This window comes from Carya illinoinensis, chromosome 3 (assembly GCF_018687715.1).
Source record: "Carya illinoinensis cultivar Pawnee chromosome 3, C.illinoinensisPawnee_v1, whole genome shotgun sequence".
Lineage (NCBI taxonomy): Eukaryota > Viridiplantae > Streptophyta > Magnoliopsida > Fagales > Juglandaceae > Carya > Carya illinoinensis.
Window position 1 is genome coordinate 4,220,975 of NC_056754.1, and position 20,134 is coordinate 4,241,108.

At 36.1% G+C, this 20,134-nt stretch overlaps 2 protein-coding genes across 2 annotated transcripts; both read right to left on the reverse strand.

Moving 5' to 3' along the window:
• Nucleotides 1–3,409: 3,409 nt before the first annotated feature.
• On the reverse strand, nucleotides 3,410–7,008 carry LOC122302641 (F-box/LRR-repeat protein 7-like). The gene has a single exon (XM_043114010.1). The coding sequence runs from the start codon at nucleotides 5,047–5,049 to the stop codon at nucleotides 3,625–3,627; it is 1,425 nt and encodes a 474-aa protein (XP_042969944.1). The 5' UTR covers nucleotides 5,050–7,008; the 3' UTR covers nucleotides 3,410–3,624.
• A 143-nt stretch (nucleotides 7,009–7,151) lies between these two features.
• Nucleotides 7,152–11,617, reverse strand: LOC122302640 (glycosylphosphatidylinositol anchor attachment 1 protein). Its single transcript, XM_043114009.1, has 6 exons — nucleotides 11,385–11,617; nucleotides 11,184–11,275; nucleotides 11,001–11,100; nucleotides 9,581–10,439; nucleotides 9,281–9,414; nucleotides 7,152–8,103 (listed from the first exon to the last, which is right to left on the reverse strand). Exons 1-6 carry the CDS (start codon nucleotides 11,474–11,476, stop codon nucleotides 7,230–7,232), a joined length of 2,151 nt encoding a protein of 716 aa, XP_042969943.1. The 5' UTR covers nucleotides 11,477–11,617; the 3' UTR covers nucleotides 7,152–7,229.
• Between the last annotated feature and the right edge of the window lie 8,517 nt (nucleotides 11,618–20,134).

Below are 20,134 nucleotides of genomic sequence, written 5' to 3' on the forward strand. Positions count from 1 at the left end.
AAAAAAAATTTATAAAAGAAATTTGTAAAATAATTTATTTTGATTTAATACGTTAAATTATAAAATTATTTTTATTATAAATTTAAATTTTTTTATGAAATATTTTTGTATTGATAACTCTTCTCTTTGACAATGTGTGGGGAAAATTTTATTTGTAAGCTCGCTTCAACACACAATTGATATGTCATATGCCGCAGCAGATGTGATCCCTTGTATACACATGGTGGGTTGTTGACATAATTTGAGTGTTTTTTTTTTTTTTTCCACCCTTTTATTTGCAATTCTGAGTACTCACTAACCAGGTCCGGACGCATACTTATGGATCCATGTACAAAAGCACGCCTATCACTGGCCTTATTTGATTATACAGATAAAATAAGATAAAAATTGAATAAAATATTATTATAATATTATTTTTATTTTAAGATTTAAAAATACTGAATTTTTTTTATATTTTATATAATAGTTTGATAAAGTTATGATGATTAGATAAGATAAGATAATTTATCTAATCAAACGAAACCTTAGGCTAGGTTTGGACCTAAAGTTTATTTCAAATCATCTGAACTCAACGTATATCATCATTATAAATTTTCTCAAATTTTTACATAAAATATAATAAATAATTTAACTTTTTTTAATTTTAAAATAATAATAATATTAAAAATAATATTTTATTCCATTTTTAATTTTAATTTAGAGTCATCTTATCTCATATCAGGATTAATCTTCACCTTAGATTTTCATTCCAGTAACAAGATTTGATTGGAAGCAGCTCAAGACCTTGGTTAATCAGCCCAAATACCGGTCCCCCAATAACAGAAAAAAGGAACAAAGCATAGGCCATCGGGGAGAGAGATTTCATGCATCCAGCCTTTCATGCATCCCAGCTCATGATACAAATGGGCAAAATTCAACTCTTGTTCAAGACCTCGATTTCATTTCATGCATCCCAGCTCATGATAGAGATGGGCAAAGTTCAAATCTTGTTCGGTGCTTTCCACTCTCCCCTAACTAACCCAAGCCCAGTTCTTCATCTAACAGGTGTTACAGGTCCATCCAAGCCAAGTATATAAATGTTATTATTGTTTAGATAATGAATTGAGAGGAGATAACATTAAATTAAATTAAAAATTAAACAAAATAATATTATTAAAATATTATTTTGTTAAAATTATTATTATTTTAAAATTTAAAAAGATTGAATTATTTATTATATATTTTATATAAAAATTTGAGAAAATTATAATAATAAAATTAGATGAGATAAAACATTTCTTATATCCAAACAGAACCTAATTGAAACGAAGGGGAGGACGCTTTCTGGATTGAGAAGTGACAACTTCAAAGATTGAAAAAAAAGGTGGACTGGTTAGATTTTTTACATAACTGCACTAATTACGGTCTATACGTTCAAGCTGAATGCATTGATATGTACTAAGGAAAGCTAATATACTGTATCAATCCAGAGCATTGATATATATATATATTCATAGGGCCGCACACGTACTATATCTCATATGAGTATAAACTTTCCTGTTTTGGGTTTCATAGCCATTGCACTGCATCCAGCTAGATCCTCAGAGCATTTGAAAGACTAACCTTTTTGTCATGAAAGACCAACTATTTTTTAAAGATTTTGGAAATGATTATGAGTACTTCTGTTTCAATTCACGTGATGGCTCATTATATAAGTTCCTGATCTTCAATTCTCGTATTTCTAGTAAATAGAGTTTCAGAAAGGGAGGGGACTGATCTTCAAAATGAAAATGACTTCATTCATATCCAGACACTCTTCCAATGCTTCATCAAATAGATTTCAGATCTCCCAAACAGTTTTGATCTGTCTAACCAGATGATGCAAAGACCAAAAGGCAAGGAGGTGCCCATGGTTCTGGCAAGCTAATATTAGGCGGTAAAAAATGGAAAGGCTGACTACTCGCTAAGAGGTTATAAATTAGGAAGATGGAGTGCCCATAAGCAAAATAACAAGCAACCTAGCAAGAGGCCTAGATAAAATCCAAGGCAAGGAGAAACCCTAGCGGTTGGTTCAAGTGGTAAAGACCTAGTGTTGGTGGTATGCTCCCTACAAGTTTAAGGTTTGAATCCTCTTGAATGCAAACAATTTTTAGGGACCATCAGACTGAGGAAACTTTCCCTTGAATTACCCGAAGTGCATTTGCAGAAACTTCTTACCAAGGGCTTGTATATCCCTAGGATTAGTCGAAACTTTGTTCTTAGACACCCGGTGCCAATCCAAGAAAAAAAAAAATCCAAGGCAAGCAGGAAATGCCAATGGCTTATTACAGGCATGTTAACATTCAAAAGTGAGTATAAGAGGGTGAAATGGAAAGACCAACTATTAACCAAGGGATGCTTTAAATCGAGGAGAGCAATCCTCAACCCACATTGGAAGAAAAAAATCACAGCTAAAATAGTTAAAAATGAAGAACTATTCCTTTCTGTGCTTGCAGAATGTGAAGCAATAAGTTATCCTAAAGTGTGTAGAGTCGGACTATCTCAAATTGTCTACTTTTAAATTCCATAGCTAGCAAATCTTCAAGAATTCCATTTTTCATTTGTCCATTAAGTTTAACATTACTACCTGATCTTCAACCTAGATGGATCAGTGCCGAGCGAAATGTTCTACGTGCGGAATATCTATATACAACCTAACGAACTTCCACAATCATTATTGTATTATAATATCGTTTGTATTCAAGGATACATTTTACTGTACTTGCAGATCAATTCCTGATGTTGGCACCGTTGAGCAAAACCATCTAGAGAGTCTACCTCGGAGATGCAACTATTCCATGTAAAAGTAGGCATAATATGTTCTACTAGTTTGTTTGTGAAGCTCAAGTATGCTTCTATCTTATGACATCTAAAACTTCAGAACGAAAATACTTTTAATTTATAACCAACCATCTACAAGCTAACGCATTGACCATGGAAATTGAACAAACCCATGGCATGCATGTTTCTCCACTCTTCACCAGTTATCTACAACTAAAAAACTAGCGTTTTAATTTACAAGTAAACAACGATAAGTGCCATTCTTGAGTCCAATTATCTATGACCCCTAAATGACTATAACACCTATAATTTTTTCTTAATGACACCAACAGGCAATGTATCTGCCTAAACCTTCAGCGAGCAGATCATATTATTACTTGCAAAAGAATAGCCCTCAATCATCCACAGAATTGAATATGTTGCTTTGTGCCTCAAGCATAGGCCAACAAATGCTTGGGCTTGTATTTTATGAAACAACTTTTTAAAACATAAAAAAGGAAAAAGAATCTCTCATAATCAGTCCAAGGTAAGATGTCTGAGTAGCATGAATATGAATCAAGGAACATGCAGCTCTCACAATGCCTAACTAGTAAGAATTAACACAACATGCTTCAAAAGCTCAAAGTTCACTAGTGTGATATAAATTATTTAATATTACACAATCATATTCATAATTATTCACAGAGCCAGAAGTCTCTCCTTGTGTTCCATGAAATAAGCAATAGAAATTTACAAACATACTAGAACAAGTGGAGTGATATGTACACGTTTCGCTTGAAACTTCTATCAACTTGAACAGCTGCTCTTCTGCGGCCTGTTCTCCGATTAAACAATAACCTCAATGAAGTTAGTGGATGCCCATGTCCTCGCAACATCGGAAAGCTTGCTTTCTTCAACCTGCATCCGTCTCAATTGTGGAGAATTCAGAACAAATAGCTCCACTGCCTCAGCCTCAATTCCACAACAGTGCATAATATCAACATTCTTTAAGCGCTTGCAACTCTTAAACATAGAGACCATGGCTGCATTTGTAAGCCCTTTGCACCCTCTCAACCTCAAATCAAGAATATCATTACACGAAGCTAGCATTGAAATAAACTCCTTATCAAGTAACATTTCATTAAAAGACAAATCCAGTTTCCTCAATTGCCTTAGATTCTGCCCCAATGTGGCAAGCAACCCCTGTTCTCGTTCCACAACATCACAATTTATCAATGCCAATTCTTCAAGCCCAGAACTCATGGCAATCCCAAGAGCCTTAAGGCCTTCACCAGTGACAAGGCAACAACTTTGAAGCCTAATACTCAAAAGACCCCGGAAATTTAATGCAACGGCCGAGAGGTGCTCATTATTAAGGTCGAGTGGTAATCGAAGATCGAGTTTTTGCAAATTGCACCTGCACCGGCTAATGAATCTCAGCAGACCCTCTCTGCTACCACCATCATAAACCAAAAGAGAACTCAGAGAATTGCAATTTTCAGCCAATTTTAACAGCACCCCATCAACAATACTCCTACAGGTCCTGAGCTCCACCTCTTCAAGACCCTGTAAGCACCTAACAAAGGACGGAAAAGAGCTTCCGTCTCCAACACCTCCACAATTCCGTAACTGCAATTTCTTCAGCCTTTTGCAGCTTCTCCATAGCCAACTAAAGCCCCAATCATCTGCTCGAATTCCAGACAAACAAAGATTCTCCAAGCCCAATTCCGCATCAAAATCCTCATTTTCCAACGACCCATATTCCCAAGCAAACTCAATTTCTCGTAATAGGCCTTCCCCAGAGCATACGAAGACTGATAACTCCTTTAAAGCAGGAAATTTCATTACCCAAGTGAAAAGGATAGGCCTAGAGAGATTGATACAGAGAGAGGTGAGGTGGATACAGGTTGAAGAGAGAGAATTCAAGGAAGAAAGAGAGACGGGGCCCGCCAAGAACCTTAAATTATGAAGCTTGGAACAAAAAGTAGTGACTACGAGGAGGAGGAGGTCAGAGAAAGCGGCGGCTGTGGCTGCGGGTTCAGAGGAGAGGAGAGAGAGGGACAGAAGAGAAGGGTAGTGGGAGAGGAGGGAGGAAAAGGAGGGGATTGTGGAATTGTGAGGGGTAAGGCGGAGAGAGAGGGAGGTCGTGGAGTTGCGGTAGAGATAAAGCCAGCGCTTGGAGACCAAAGAGACTGACAGTGAATAAGAGGGTGATGGCGGAAGTCTCTGAAAGATTTCTTCAAGGAGCTCGTCGCATAGCATGTTGTCCATCTCTATATCTCCCTCTTCTCTGTTGTTCTTGTTCTTTCTAGTTCTCCGCCGTGCTTGGTTCGAAAATTCAGAACATCATTTGTGTTTCTTATCTGTTTTGGATGACATCGAGAGAGAGAAAGAGGGGAATCGAGAGAGGGAGGGAGAGAGTCGAGAGACGTGAGGAGCGAGAAGACGGGAGGAGTTGACATAAGCCGGTTGGCGTAAAACGCTTATTGGAGAAGTGTAATGCACGTTCTTATTCGAATGAAGTAACGCAGCTTTAAAGAAGCCAAGCAATTGGTACCTTGTTTTCTTTAATACTTTTTCCCCAACATTTGGAGAGGATGAGTGGATTAAGATAAAACAATATTTAAACTAGTGTTGACAATTTATATGTTCCTTAAAATTTATTTATTTTCTTGGAAGAAATCAGCGTTTTAAATGTCTGATATTGTATTTTTATTCTTAACTATACTTAATCCATTCTATTTTCCCAGTTCTTGTCTTTCCACTTCATTTTAATTTTGACCCACGCGCTTCAAATGCGGGTGGGAGTGATAATTTATTATATACATAATCCAACCGCATATACACAGCTACTCCAAATTCCAACTACTCATTTATATAAATAACTATATCTCACCGTAAATAGGAGTGGAAATTAAAATGGCACGTTGTAAAATAGCACATGTCCGAAATCAGAATTTTGCCGCCACAAAAAAGAAAAAAAGGGCTCTCCACCTGTGAATTGATGATTCTGTCTAAAAACAGCTTCTTAGACAGTTTCCGTCTCCTCTTTTCTCTCCTTGGTCATTGGTATTGGTTTTGTGGACGTACACGTCCTTACCAACCATTACTCTCGTCGGCTTCTTTCTTCTACACCTCTTGTATGTCTTCTAGTTCTTGTGTATATTACGTGCAATCCACATCACAGTCAGTGGGAGAGCCCATGCCCCTTTCATAGGTTGTGTGCACTAATCATCAAAATGAATCCAATGATGCTGATGATGCTGACTAGTTGAGTGATGTCTTTCAATGCACAACCACTACAAGTCTAAGAGAGACATCAATCCGATTTCCTATAATTTTCTTATCTAAATACTTCCTATAATTTTGAAAGAGATATAGACACAATATCTAAATGCAGCCTACAAACTGTGTCTTCCTCCAAATAACAAAATGTAATGTTCACGTTCCATACCCTTCAGATGGTGTTAAATGGAAAAGGCGTGCAAATATTATAATTTCGTGATATATTTTTATTTGTACATCTCCACCAATCAATTGCAAAGAAGTAAAGCTCATACCGCAACAATGAATTCTAAAATTTCATGAGAATCTGCTTTCCGCTATTCCTTGGTCTCAGTGAGTGCGGAATATGGGCTTTTATTTTTCTACCTTCAATCATCAACGGCCTAAAGGATTGGAGCATGACCCTATGCAAACAAAGCGTCCGGTACTCGTCAAACTATTTATTGAATTTATTCACTTTGGACGCGAATGCCTTCTCTTTCTGTCACGTCAACCGAAAAGGCCATCTCATCTCCAAATACAAAAACAGTGTGTACCCGAGAGAGAGAGAGAGAGAGAGAGAGAGATCCAATCAATATTCCCTATTGGTAAGTACTCAATATGTACTGGTGCAGTAGTGAAGGATCTATATTTAGTTTTTAACCTATCTAGCATGAATCCCACCCAAATAACATTGTAAGCTAAAAGCCTGCTAAATGGCTTCAAAGAACGATTTAACACACCATAACCAATGAAATTAAACCTTAGGACCCCCAACCTCTCAGTTGGGAAATTAGTGCTCTCATGTTCGGATTGCAGGTCTCGCCATTGGCCGAGGCTCAGCGCATATAATCAAAGCAAGCACACTCACTACATGGGCATTCTATTGAGAACCCTCTAATCAATCATTCTTAGGTACATGTAGAACCTCATAAAATGGTGAATGCCAACCAACCGGGAGTGGACCTTTGTGCTTACGGTACTAAATTGCTCACAACAATGGAATCATGGAAGGTTATATACCTGAAGCACCTACTTCTCTATGACCTAGTTCTCTCAAACCAGCCTGCTGTCAATAGTGAGCAGTTTACACAAGAAGACAATAAACATTGAGATTAACTCCTTTTAATCTTCTGATTTGTATGTCAAATAGAGCAGTGATACACGGTAAAATTAAGTAAGGCGTGTCAACAAGGATGAAGTAAAACATGAATGCACAAGACCCAGCATGGCAGGTGAACCATACCTATATAGAGGTAAGTCGCACTGCTCCATGACCAAATGGACTCCAACCAATTCCAGTAGTCACCAACAGTAATGCCTCCAAAACCTTCAAATGCACCTTTCAGCACAAAAAAACCGGCTGGTGGAGACCCAAGAAAACCCAAAGCCAGATTACAAGCCACCCTAGAAAATTTTCTCAGGCTTCTAGATCTAATATCGAGCTTCAAAGGTTGAGCCATCAAACACATTGGGACCATTAGTAAAGCCCCAATTTCAGCAGTAGCAAAGTTGATGACTGACATGAGGCACAGACCAATGAAAGCAGCTGAGATAGTCACTGATTTCAGGAGAGTCCAATCTCTTTTTTGCGGTTGAGAGGCCCTGCCATAGGAAAATGAAGAACCCAAAATCAAGCTCAAGATTGGCAGGCTGAAGCTTGAGAGCAAAACCCAGACTACAAAGCTGGTCGTTGGAGTGCAACTGGGTATTTGACAGATGAAATATGGAAGGAATGAAACAACAGCACCCCACAAGTGAACTAAAAACACTTTGTTTGCTGCATTAAGCCATTTGCATGATCTCGGAGTGATGCTAATTTTGTCAGTAGCACTGGCTTGAGGGGAAGATTTGTCTATTCCAAAACTACGATCCACTTTATGAGCATCAGCATATAGAGAAGCTGCAACCACCGGCAGTGGTGCCACAAGGAGTGCAAAAGCAATCATGTAGACTCCAACTGACACAAATTTACTAGGTGATGTTAAAAGGTACAGAAAAAATGACTGGTGAAACTTCTCGAGGAGGTTGTTTACTGTTCGTATAACTCCTTCAATTAACCTGCACCAACAACATGAGAACCTTCAGTCTAACGACACGACAATGAGTCTCACTTTTAATTCATGATCATAGATAAAGAATAGCACAAAATATTGATTAAATATGGAATGATGAAAAGATTTTACCAAATAATGATACTTAATACATTGGCAATTTTTTTCTTTTTATATGACAAGGACATACTGTACAAGCAACATGTCTTTCTACCCAATGAAACCCCTGATCTGTGTAACACACCCACATTACACAAATCAGGTAACTTGTCGGCTTTTCACCGATGGGATGGGGCCCTTAGAAATTGTTTACACCAAATGATTCGGACCTTACACCTATGGAAAGCATACCCACCAAGACCAAGGCCCTTACCACTTGAACCAACCTCTAGGGCTTTTGGAAGTTTTTTTTTAACTACAGGATTTGATCAAAACAAGAACAATTAAACACTCAACAAGAAATTAAGGCATGATAAGAAAACTATTCTCCATTTCAATTATAGCCCAAATAAGTTTCTTGGGCTAACAATCAAGTTTTAAAATTTGTTCCATTCTAGTCGGAATGGCCGGAATTTTTTGTGCCGGAACAGTAACCGGCACGGTGTAGGTGGGTACTCCGTCCCGGATAGAATTCTGGACGTTTCGGTGTGTTTTTTAAGACTTCTATTGATGTTATTTTGGAATATAGTTTTTTCTATATATATATATATATATACATTCATATAATTTATCCATATATCAACTATCTCAAAACGGTACACTGAAATGTATCGTTACCGAAATATTCCGTTCCAATACTTCAACCAGAACGGTCACCGTAACAAAATTCAAAACTTTGCTAACAATTGAAGACGCCTTTAATTGAGTATGACTGGAATTTTCCAGCCCAAATCGACTAAACAGCGTGAGTAACCAGCAAGGTAATAATATATAACTACCCCCTAGCCCAGGAAGAGAGAGAGAGAGAGAGAGAGAGAGAGAGAGAGCACTGATGGTTATTTGAGATTAATAAAGTATTCAACTCAAGCAACAAGTCTTCTCCCAACAGCCAACAGACTAGAGTTTTGATGTCCAGAACGCAATCCTAACAGTGGCAACTACTAAAATCCTTTGACTATATCTCCATAAATTTGAAAGAAAAATTTACAAATGCTACTCTGAATTAGATGTAAATGAGGACTGACCTGCCACCTCGGAGAAGGAAATCATTTTTCCTTGCCTTGTTATTCAAAGCAACTCTAGAAGAAATTTCCATGGTAATTGCATCTATCTCATAATCACGAAAAGCACCATGAGGACCTGTGGGAACACCCAAAGCCTGACAAAATAAAATTGCCATTAGGGATCAGAGAGAAGAAGACATAAACGCTTCAATTTTTCTTCTCCATTCAATCTGAAACCATAAATACTATCAGATGCCACCAGTCCAGCCCAAAAAGGGACACAGTAGATTGAATGATTAAATCGACAGGAGAATAAGCTACCTGGTAATACAGTGAACTTGCAAGCGTAGCAGCGCCCTCAACATAATCTGCAGCTGGGATACCAAACTTCCACTGTGGCTTTAAGCTTTTAGCCACATGTCCTAGTGATTGGAGTATTTCACCCAGAATTTTGAGCCATTTGCAATTAATTAAAGACTGCATTTTCCCCACCTTTACTCGCAAACCTTGCCTATGAACTGCTAAATAGTTGACAATATTGATGAGGTCTAGGTTTGGCATCTGACCATTGGATGCTTCTGCATAGATGCTAAGACTATCCTCAAAATGTTCACTTCCATCTTTAACCTTAATTACAAGGGCTGCAGCCATAGTCCCAGCACGTCTAAAACCATCATGTATCTTTCTTTCTGTGGCACCGTTCTCTTTCAGTTTATTATGAACATTGCTTACAGGACAAATTTCAGCATTTAGAGCAGTTAATCCACTAAATACAGGCATGTGATAATCTCTTAGCCAAGCATCGACAGCTGTGTATTCTCCATATCTCGAATCCGCAACAAGCCATATAATATCCTTAGCCAGCCAAGTAACTTGGGTTAGCAAGGAGAACACTGAGTATGCAATGCCCAATGATAAAGCGTCGCCTGGACCAACCTTTAAAGAATTGTATGGTGTCACCAAGACAATGGCTTCTTTCCCATCACCACGTGGCGCTCTTATTATTCCAACAGTGTTAAGACCATGTGATATACAACTGATGTTCTCCCGAGTCGATCCAGAATCGGGATAAGAGAAAAAGTGCAGTGGATGAAATTGATTCGAACGAGGGTAGAACTTGTGATAGCTAATCTCAGCACCCAGATCAGACATATATTCAGCTATCAGTCTTTGACTTTCTCTGCATTTATTCAAAAGAGGTAAACACAGAATAGCAAATAAGTCACATCGTAGGGATTGGGTTGTGCACGGAGGATTTGGAATTATGAACTTATGCCGCAAATGGTAAGCAAAAGCATAAACATGGTGCAGAAGAAAATAATTAAAAACTTAATCTACCCTATGATGCGAATAGCATGTAATTACAAAATAGAACAAAGTGAAAAACAAAATATGCAAGGTGACCGTCTAGCAAGCCGCATGAGAACACAGATGGCATGCTTTCTCAGCTCGTAATTGAATCGATGAGAGTTTGTATGGCTTAATACTGGGCTAAACAAGCCAATCTCAATCCCATTCAAGCCAAATAACCAACCTTAAGAAGCCTACCAAAATAATCTACTCAGCTCAGCTCTGTTTAGCTGTTTAACAACAACTAAAAATCCTTTCCACCCACTAATACTAAACCTGTTTGATATTAAAAAGTACTGTTACGCGATCAAATAGCTTGCATTAGAGAAGCCAAAACTAATCAGCTCAAATTCACATTTTAAAAGAAAAAAATAAGGAAGTAAACACGTACATGCCACTGCCCTCAGGTTTCAAATCCAAACTGGTTAAACTCTTCACCAGTCTATTTGCCTCCGACACTTCCTGACTAGAGAACATGGGATTTGCAGAACCTTCGAAATAGAAACGAGTAATGTTTTAGCTTAATTTAGTTTGTATGATAGAAAAAGGGAGAGAAAAAAAATTTGAAAAAGACCTGGCATGAGGGCATTCTCGGAAATGTAGGTGTTCTTGGCGAGAACGGGAAGCAGCAGAAGAGTCAAAACCCCTGCTGTGCAGCAAATCACACTGAAAAGGAAACGGAAACAGAAAATGCTGTTTTAACTCCAGTTCACCAGATTCGAGCCGAAAGTGAATGACAAATCGAATAGGTGAGGGATAAAGAAAGAAAAAGTACCTGAAGAGGAAGCTGTGGGAGATGAGGAAGATCCCGAGGCGCACAATTGGACGTGGTTTCGCTTTGGGGGCCTCGGCCTCGCTCTCCGCCATGACTAGATTGGAAGGTCGTGTTAATGGAAGTGGAGGTTGGAGTTGATGACGCTAATCGCACTAAGGTTACCGGCGTTTACTTTTGGGCTTCGAGGGCCGAAACAGATCTGGATTGGTCCCAAACTCATCTCGGGTACAGCATTATACCAAGAGACTACTCTTAGGCCTTGTTTGTTTAGCCAAAACCAAAAATCTCATCTCATCTCATCTCAACTCATCATTACACCTTTTTCAAATCTCAATACAAAATATAATAAACAATCTAACTTTTTCAAATCCCAATACAAAATTAATATTCAAAAATTATATTATAACAATATTTTATTTATTACTATTTAAAACATCTCATCTCATCTTATCTCATCTGTGTAACCAAACGGGGCCTTATGCATTTCCTCAAAAAATTAACAAATAAAAAAGAAAAGATAATTATGCAACAACAAAAATATTTTATAGAAATAAATATATAAATTAATTTTGTTTTATATGATATATCTACTTTATTATAAAAATTATTTTATAATATAATTTTATTTTATTAGGTAACATTAAATGATTTAGTTTTTCTTATATTTTATTTGGCTAACAATGATTTGACATCTTTATTTGGCTAACAATTATTTGACACTGTTGTAAACCAATGAGAAAAAAAAAAAGAGTTTCAAAGATAGAGAGAGAATGATAGAGAGTCATTCTTATTGATTCATATAAAATGAGCTTAGATCAATGTTTTGAAAATCGTTCCGTTCCGGCCGAAATGGCCAGAATTTTTCGTGCCTGAACAGTGACCGGAATGGGATAGGTATCTATTCCGTTCCGAGTCAAATTCCGGCCGTTCCAGTCAAATTCCGGCCGGAATAGTAATTCCGGTCAAAAAAAAAAAAAGAACTCTCTTGTAAATAAGTTGAAAAATAATAAATAAAATTGTACTTTTAGAATTCAAATATCCATTTCCGTGTACTAGAAATATTGTTACTTTTAATAATCTGTCTATTCTTTAATTTTTTTCCTTTATTTTTGTGTCTTAACTCAAATTTGTGATTTTTTTCAATATATATTCATTTTATAAATTTTTAATTCTTCTATATATATACACATATACATATCACACACTTACATATATATGTATTTATTTTATTAATTATTAGTTTATATATACATATAAATATTTATATATAATATATAATTAATCCCGAAACGGTACACCGAAACGTACCGGTACTGAAATATTCCGTTCCAGTGCCTCAACCGGAATGGTCTCCGGAACGGATTTCAAAACTTTGGCTTAGATACACCCATATATATAGGGTTACAAAAGTCTTAATTGACGACTACGACTTGGTCAATTACGACGGCTAAATGTGGTCATACAATACAAGATGGTTTATAACACTTCCCCTTTGGATGATCATATTTAAAGAATATGCCTCGTTAAAACCTTGCCAAGGAAAAACCCTGTAGGAAAAAAACCAATGGCGAAGGAAAAAAGAGTACAGTATTCATGTGTACCGCCAAGTGTTTTAGGATTGCCTCATTAAAACCTTGCAAAGGAAAACCCAGTAGGATAAAACCTTAGCGAAGGAAAAAGAGTACAATCAGCACAATTCTTCAAGACATTACTTCCCCTGAAAAGTGCATGTTAACAGGTCTTCAAACTTCTGCATTCCAATGTTCTGCACAATTTTCTTAAATGTTGCAGTTGTAGTTGTTGGACTATCATTAATCACTGGAAGACCACACTTTTCTTGAATATGTTGGATCATTGATCTTAGTCAAATGCATTCTCGACCTGCCTTATGAATTGCAATAATCTCTGAGTGATTTGAAGAGGTAGCAGATAGTGTTTGTTTGACAAATCTCCATGATATAGCAGAATTTCTATAAGTAAATACATATCCAGTTTGAGATCTACATCTGTGTGGATCTGAAAGATAACATGCATCTGCATATCCAACTAATTGTGGACTTGAACCATGTTGATAAAATAATCACAACTGGATCTTTCTGCTCATCACTACTCTTCTGGAGTTGTGCTCTTCTGGAGTTCTTGTAAATAACACAGTTAGTAGATAATTCATCAACATTAAACCGCTAATCTCATTTTTTAATAAAAACGGTGGCCAGCCTTTTTAGATCAGACAAGCATCGCAGGCTTTTTCAACTCTTCTGTAGGTGTCAGGCGTGCTGTCAGGCACCGCAGCTGTCAGGCGTGCTGTCAGACGCCGCAGAGCTATGAAGCTATATTCCATCTCTTTTCTCTTGCTTCACGAGAGATGCTGTATCATAATTTTCTCTATAAAAGAGATATTCAGCTCATCTTCATTCGCATCTCATCTTCTTCACTTTTCTGTAATCATACTGCATTTTTACTCTGCAATCTCTTTCTGCATTCTTATCCTGCAATCTTTCTCTGCAATGGCTCAGCAATCTTCTCAGGGTCAATATATGAGGTATTATGCACCTCATTTATCAGCTGTTTCTACTTCTACCACAGGTGCTATCATGCAATATAATGATTTGACTCGTAGGTCAGATAATGAAGCTATCTATGAGCTTGTGAGTCTCGGTACCCGATACTCATCATCCATTGTCGCATTTTCTCAGCGAATGCAATCCAGAACTTGTGGAGTTGACAATCTCCACGAGAATATTGCTATATTTCAGCGACTACTTCTGGAGTCCAACATGAAGATAGAATCAATAAAAAAAGAGAGTAGGAATTTAAAATCCTTACTTAAATCTTCTTTTCGATTGCCCACCCCTTTAGATAGGGATGCCATGCAGATTTTTGAAGAACAAGAGCGTTTGAAGAATAAGGCAAAGTGCCTCAAATTTCTGTAATTTTTACTTCAAGATAATAAAATAATATTTCACAAATATTCATATTTGTGTTTCTATCTTTTGGTAGATATTCTGTGTGCTCCCTTTTATTTCTTCTTTAATAATGCACACTTCATATCAAATCCATAATATGAATCTGAAATACTAATTGTATTAAAAGATGGCATTTCATGACTAATAACATCATCCATCTTCCCCTTGAAGCCGCAAGGGTTTCAGATTTATATTTTAAATATGTGCAGTTTTCATGAGCTCTTCTGGAGCCTCAATGACATTTAAATCATATATATAAACTGCAAAAATAGCTTGTTTCCATTTGCGTTTGGATTGCTTTAGATCATATAAGGATTTCTGAAACTTGATAGAATACATATTTCCAGATGTATTCATATTAGAAGCTTCAGACATTTTCTATCATTCAAAGATTTTCATATATATATATATATATATATCATGATCCAATAATCCATATAAATATGCAGTTAATCATGCATATCCAAACTCTCGGTAACTTACAAGCTAATAAAAATCTCAATATGACTTCAACCACATTAAAATCATATCAATATTGTTTCTTCGAGAAACTAACTTGTGATTTCTATATCACATTTTCATATTAAAAGTTTCAAGCTTTTTTATATCATGTATATAAATATCCACTGATATTTAAAAAAAAATCACATCTTTAGGTGTTTGGACTTCAAGTCCATATTTATCACATTTTATTTAGTGATATCAATTCTGTAGGAATTGAGAAACTGACTCGTGATTTATATATCACATTTTCATTTCCTTTCTATAAATACCCACTGACATTTAACAAGCACCACCTCTTTAGGTGTTTGGACTATAAGTCCCGATGCATCATATTTTACTAGTGAATCAATTCTGTAGGAATTGTTTCTTTCAAATTTGGCCAATATTTTACGTCGTATTTTTCGACGGTTCTTGATTCACTTTTTCCATTACTTCTGATAATGTCAATTGCCATCTCATATGGAAATACGTTGTCGACAATGATTTTATTTCTATCCATAATTTTTCCATTATTCATGAAATGTAACGAGATCTCGTTATTTTCAGGTACCTGTCCCTCTTCAAGGGAAGACATTTTCATGAAAAATCTCTTCAGGAGGCACTCTTCAGGAGATTTATACTCTTCAAGAGTTTATATAGGAGAATTTTATATAGAAAATTTGGATGGACTTTATTGCTTGTTCTGCGGGTATGGTCTCTTCAGGAGCACCAAATTATTTGTGCTTTTCTGTTTTGAGATGCTCTATCTTTTGTATCAATACGTCTCACATGCCTTTAAACATGTCTTTAGACTACTGAATTTCTTAATTGTCCTACAGGGACTTCAATCCTCGCTGGGATTTTAGCAGCTAGAATATGAGACATTTTTATCTTATTGTATCCAAAATTTAATTATCATCTGAACTTCTGGTTCACATATGATAATCAAGATAGCGTCGAATTATTTCATCTTATTTGCTTCTGGCAAATTTTTCTTTCCACTTCTGATGGTAAAACTTTATAGTAAAAGAATCTTCTGGTTCTTTTATGGACGTCCATATGAAAATCATTCAACTTATCGTAATTGATTTTGGATGATCAAGATAACCATGAATGATACAAATATTTTGAATCATATCACTTTTTGATGCATCATAATATTTGATTTAATAATTGTATAATATCATCTTAAAGAGAAAGCTTATAACTTTTCCAATATGAGCTTCTGGCCCGAAAAGATATTCATTATCACGTCTAATCTCTTAGTTTTTTTGAATGAAACGCATCATTCTTTTTACTTCAGGGAATAGAATGATATAAATTCATTATCATTCATTTCAGGGAATGATGTAGATATAGTAAGACGTGACTAATGATTCTCATCAAAAGCTCATTATTTTGATCAGTCATTAAAAGACTATATATAAATTTAAAATATATTGTGAACATTTGCATTTCATATTGCTACTTCAGGAGCGTTTGCATTTCATATTACTACTTCAGGAGCATACTCGATATTGCTACTTCAGGAGCACATTCGAGACGTTCATTCAAAAATATATATTCTTTCCACAATTTCAATTATGCAACTTCAGGTGCATAAATCATAATGAGCTTTTGGTACAAGTATCAATCATTTAAACTATGAGATACTCAAAAGCTATTATTGATTTAGGGCGATCCTTCAGGGATGCTCCATTTCCATTCCAAGATGAATCTTATCATCAATAATTCATAACAAGTATAAATAAATAAAACTTGTATATAAACTATGTGAATAAAAATTAATCACAGATATAATTAAAATATGAATTATAAAAATTTTAATTCATCAATACACACCTTAAATATTTCAAATGATATTTAAAAAAAAACTTACTTGAAATAGAAGATTACAATCTTCAATATCATATGAACTTCGTGCACTCTATCTCTTATAAAGAGGGACCATCAGACTGTTGCCCGTAAAGATGTCTCATTTATCCATCAATGGTCAGACTCCTCGCTGTCAAAATTATGGACACGCAAATAAATACACTTCCTTTAAGTTGATGCCATAATTGCTCCTGCAGAGGCTACCTACTAACAAGTCATCTCTAGAATAAGTCTAAGAAATTGTATATTGCTATTTTAATAAAGCTACGGCCACCTACTAACAAGTCATTTGTAGAATAAGTCTAAGAAATTGCATGTTGCTACTTTAATAAAGCTACGGCTATTCCCTCATGCCATTTTTCATAAATTAATGTGTAAAAGTCATACTTTTTAAAAGCCTCATCAACTTGTTAGAGAGAAATAAAGAAAACTAAGGTGAATCAGGGAAACCAACGTTAGTGGATTAGGGAAAAATTCTAAGATGTCATACGGCTTTTTCCAACAACCCATTTTTAACTTTTATGCCAAGTTCCTTTTCTACCATATTTAATTAATGAATCTGGTCACAACTTTGAAGCTCGTGTTTGCCACTAAGTTGTATTTGAAACAACTGGTTCTATGTTGACAAATCATGAGCAGCCACCATCATCATGTCTCGCTAGAAACCTGTTCATCTTTTCTTCTGCAACTCTGGCCCAGAATCACGCTTCTGATATATCCTTCAAAACGAGAGTAGACAAAATAATTAGCCAAATTAAAGGAAGAAACTAAAAGAAAACTGACGTTTTCGTGAGCTTCTTCCTGGGCGACGTGGGTATGCTCTGGCTTGTTCTATGCGTTTGAGCCACCACAAGACCCACCGACAACGTCCTCTGAATCAGCCCAAACTCCGACGCTCTCTCCTTCGAGATCCGGTCAAATTCAAGAATAAATATCAAAACAGAGACACCAAGCGGCATGAAGTGGTTCTCGGTGAGCTTTCAGCATCTCCTTCCTCTATTTTCCCTTTTCATCACATCTTCAAATCTAAATCTGAAGAAGTCAACACCTCTCTGGCTGGTCTATGATCTCTGTCGGAAGTATTGTGCGGTGGCTACTCATCAGATCGTCGTGACCGACTCGACGACGATCTGGTGCATCGTGGTTACGTCGTGCGAGCACATGGCCTCATAGAGGGCGAGAACCACCCTTTGATTACTGAAATCGGTTTCCTCCAGTTCGTCGAGTCCCTGAAGCATGGACAGCATCGTATCGGTGATTTTGTGAAGTCCAGAGACGAGCTCTCGAAGAACATGGCCATGGAAACTGGCGTGCCTTGCCGGCAAAAAAACTGGCCTTTAGAGATGGGCTAAATATTCTGGAGACAGAGGAAGAAGATGAAGTTGGGAGAGACGAGGAAGAACACGAGAATCGTGCTGATAACGTGTTGTAAACCAATGAGAAAAAAAAAAGAGTTTCAAAGATAGAGAGAGAATGATAGAGAGCCATTCTTATTGATTCATATAAAATGAGCTTAGATACACCCATATATATAGGGTTACAAAAGTCTTAATTGACGACTACGACTTGGTCAATTACGACGGCTAAATGTGGTCATACAATACAAGATGGTTTATAACAGACACCAATTATTTAACAATTATTTGACATCTTTATTTGATGTTTTAACGGAGCTACAGTAATTTTAATTGTTTTCCGTTAAATCTGTCTTGCCATCAAACTTTACTTGTCTCCTTGGTTGCTGGGAAATAATATTTATGAGAAAGGAAATAACGCTTCCCCAAGCGCCTCTTCATAAAATCCATTCCGTTAAATCTCTCGCGTCTATATTCCTCCACTACTATTGCTAACCATAACACTTATCTTACACTTTCTGAAATGTTGCTTCTAAAAGATTAAATATGCCCAGTATTTCTCATTCTTTTTAATTTTTTTTTAGGTTTTTTGTAGTTTCAAAGTTATATTTTCTTGTATTAAGATTAATATTTTTTATATTTTTATGAGGTTTTTAAATTGATTCCTAGGGCTTGACAGACATTGCAATCGACATAAGCTTGCTCGACGAAAATTTACTAGCCAGATTTTGTGTTAATGTTTTTAGCATCTCGTACTTCGAATTTGCATTTTTGCGGGTTTGCTGGACCTCTGTTTCGTGCATTTGGATATGTGTAAATAGTTTTGCATTTAGGGTTTTGCATTTAATTTCAATGGGTTTTGTTTACTTTTTGTTTGTCGTTCATTTTCTTGAGGTTTATGCATTCAAATATGCAAGCTTTTGATGGGTTTGTATGCATTTTGGTTCTCGTAGATATTGGGCTTTTAGAAGAAAGAAGTTGTTTTCTGAACTATTGTTTTTGTTTATTTTTTTCTTTTTTATTGCTATTTTTAGTTTGGGACTAGGGAAGTCTTCTTGGATTTTACCCCCTGATTTTGGTCTTGTTGAGGGACAAATGTTTATGGAGTTTTAATATCTTCCCTTTTTTTTGTCAGCTACTGGATATAAATGATGCAATGAGTTGATGTGATGCATCTGCTGCACCAGCAACTTCTATAACTTAGAAGCTTGCAAGGCATAGAGATATTCTACATAAGTTTACCCAGGTTTATTTTATGTCATTAACTTATTTTTACCCCATTCCATTTTACTTTTATCAATTGCACTCAGTTTTGTAAGGTTTAAAGTTGTCTTAAAAAAACTATCTGATTTATGTTGTCTTCTGGATATGTCACTTTTTTATAAATTAAAAAAAAAAAAACATTATCATATTTTGAAGAATGTCAATATTCCAGCTCAATTTTACTTTCCAACTTAATAATTTTAGAAACCTTCTTAACAAATATCCTCTTTCATGGGGAAACAGGAAAAGTGGTTTGTGTTTTACTGTTAGCTCAGTTATGTGGCTTCAACATTTACACAGTGACCTTCTTTCTATTTTTATGTGTGTGTGACATTTATACAGAACATTATCGGTGTTATATTACTTGTGATACATCAACATTCGTCTGTCCCATGAAGAACTGGGGTTTTTCTCTGTTAGGAATTTAGAAGAATCAAGGGAAACATAAATTCAATGAAGGAGCATGCAAAGCTTTTGAGTTCAGTTAGGGATGATATTAATAAGGTAAGTCTAGCTAAAAGCTCTTCCTTATCTCCTAGCATAAACTATTTCTATTTTTCTTTAATTGTTGCTATTTATTCTGTTCATTGTCTGGTTTTTCAAAGGTTTGTTTTACTCTACTTCATGCTGGCCTCTGGGTCCCCAAGGATGCAGTTACTACGGGAGAGAGCAGCCATCCATGGAAGTATTGCTCATGTAAGCTTAAGTAGATTCTATTTTATAGTGATATTACATGTCATACGCTTTTTGAAGAAATTTCCCCATATCAATATGCATTTGCCACAATTTATTTTTCTATTTTTTAAGT

Excerpts from the sequence above, each read along its gene's own strand:
- LOC122302641 (XM_043114010.1), bottom strand. The coding sequence starts at position 5,049 with ATGGACAACATGCTATGCGACGAGCTCCTTGAAGAAATCTTTCAGAGA.
- LOC122302640 (XM_043114009.1), bottom strand. The coding sequence starts at position 11,476 with ATGGCGGAGAGCGAGGCCGAGGCCCCCAAAGCGAAACCACGTCCAATT. Across the intron at positions 11,276-11,384 it reads TCCCACAGCTTCCTCTTCAG|TGTGATTTGCTGCACAGCAG; the intron begins GTACTTTTTCTT and ends TTTCCTTTTCAG. Across the intron at positions 10,440-11,000 it reads AAACCTGAGGGCAGTGGCAT|AGAAAGTCAAAGACTGATAG; the intron begins GTACGTGTTTAC and ends GAATAAATGCAG.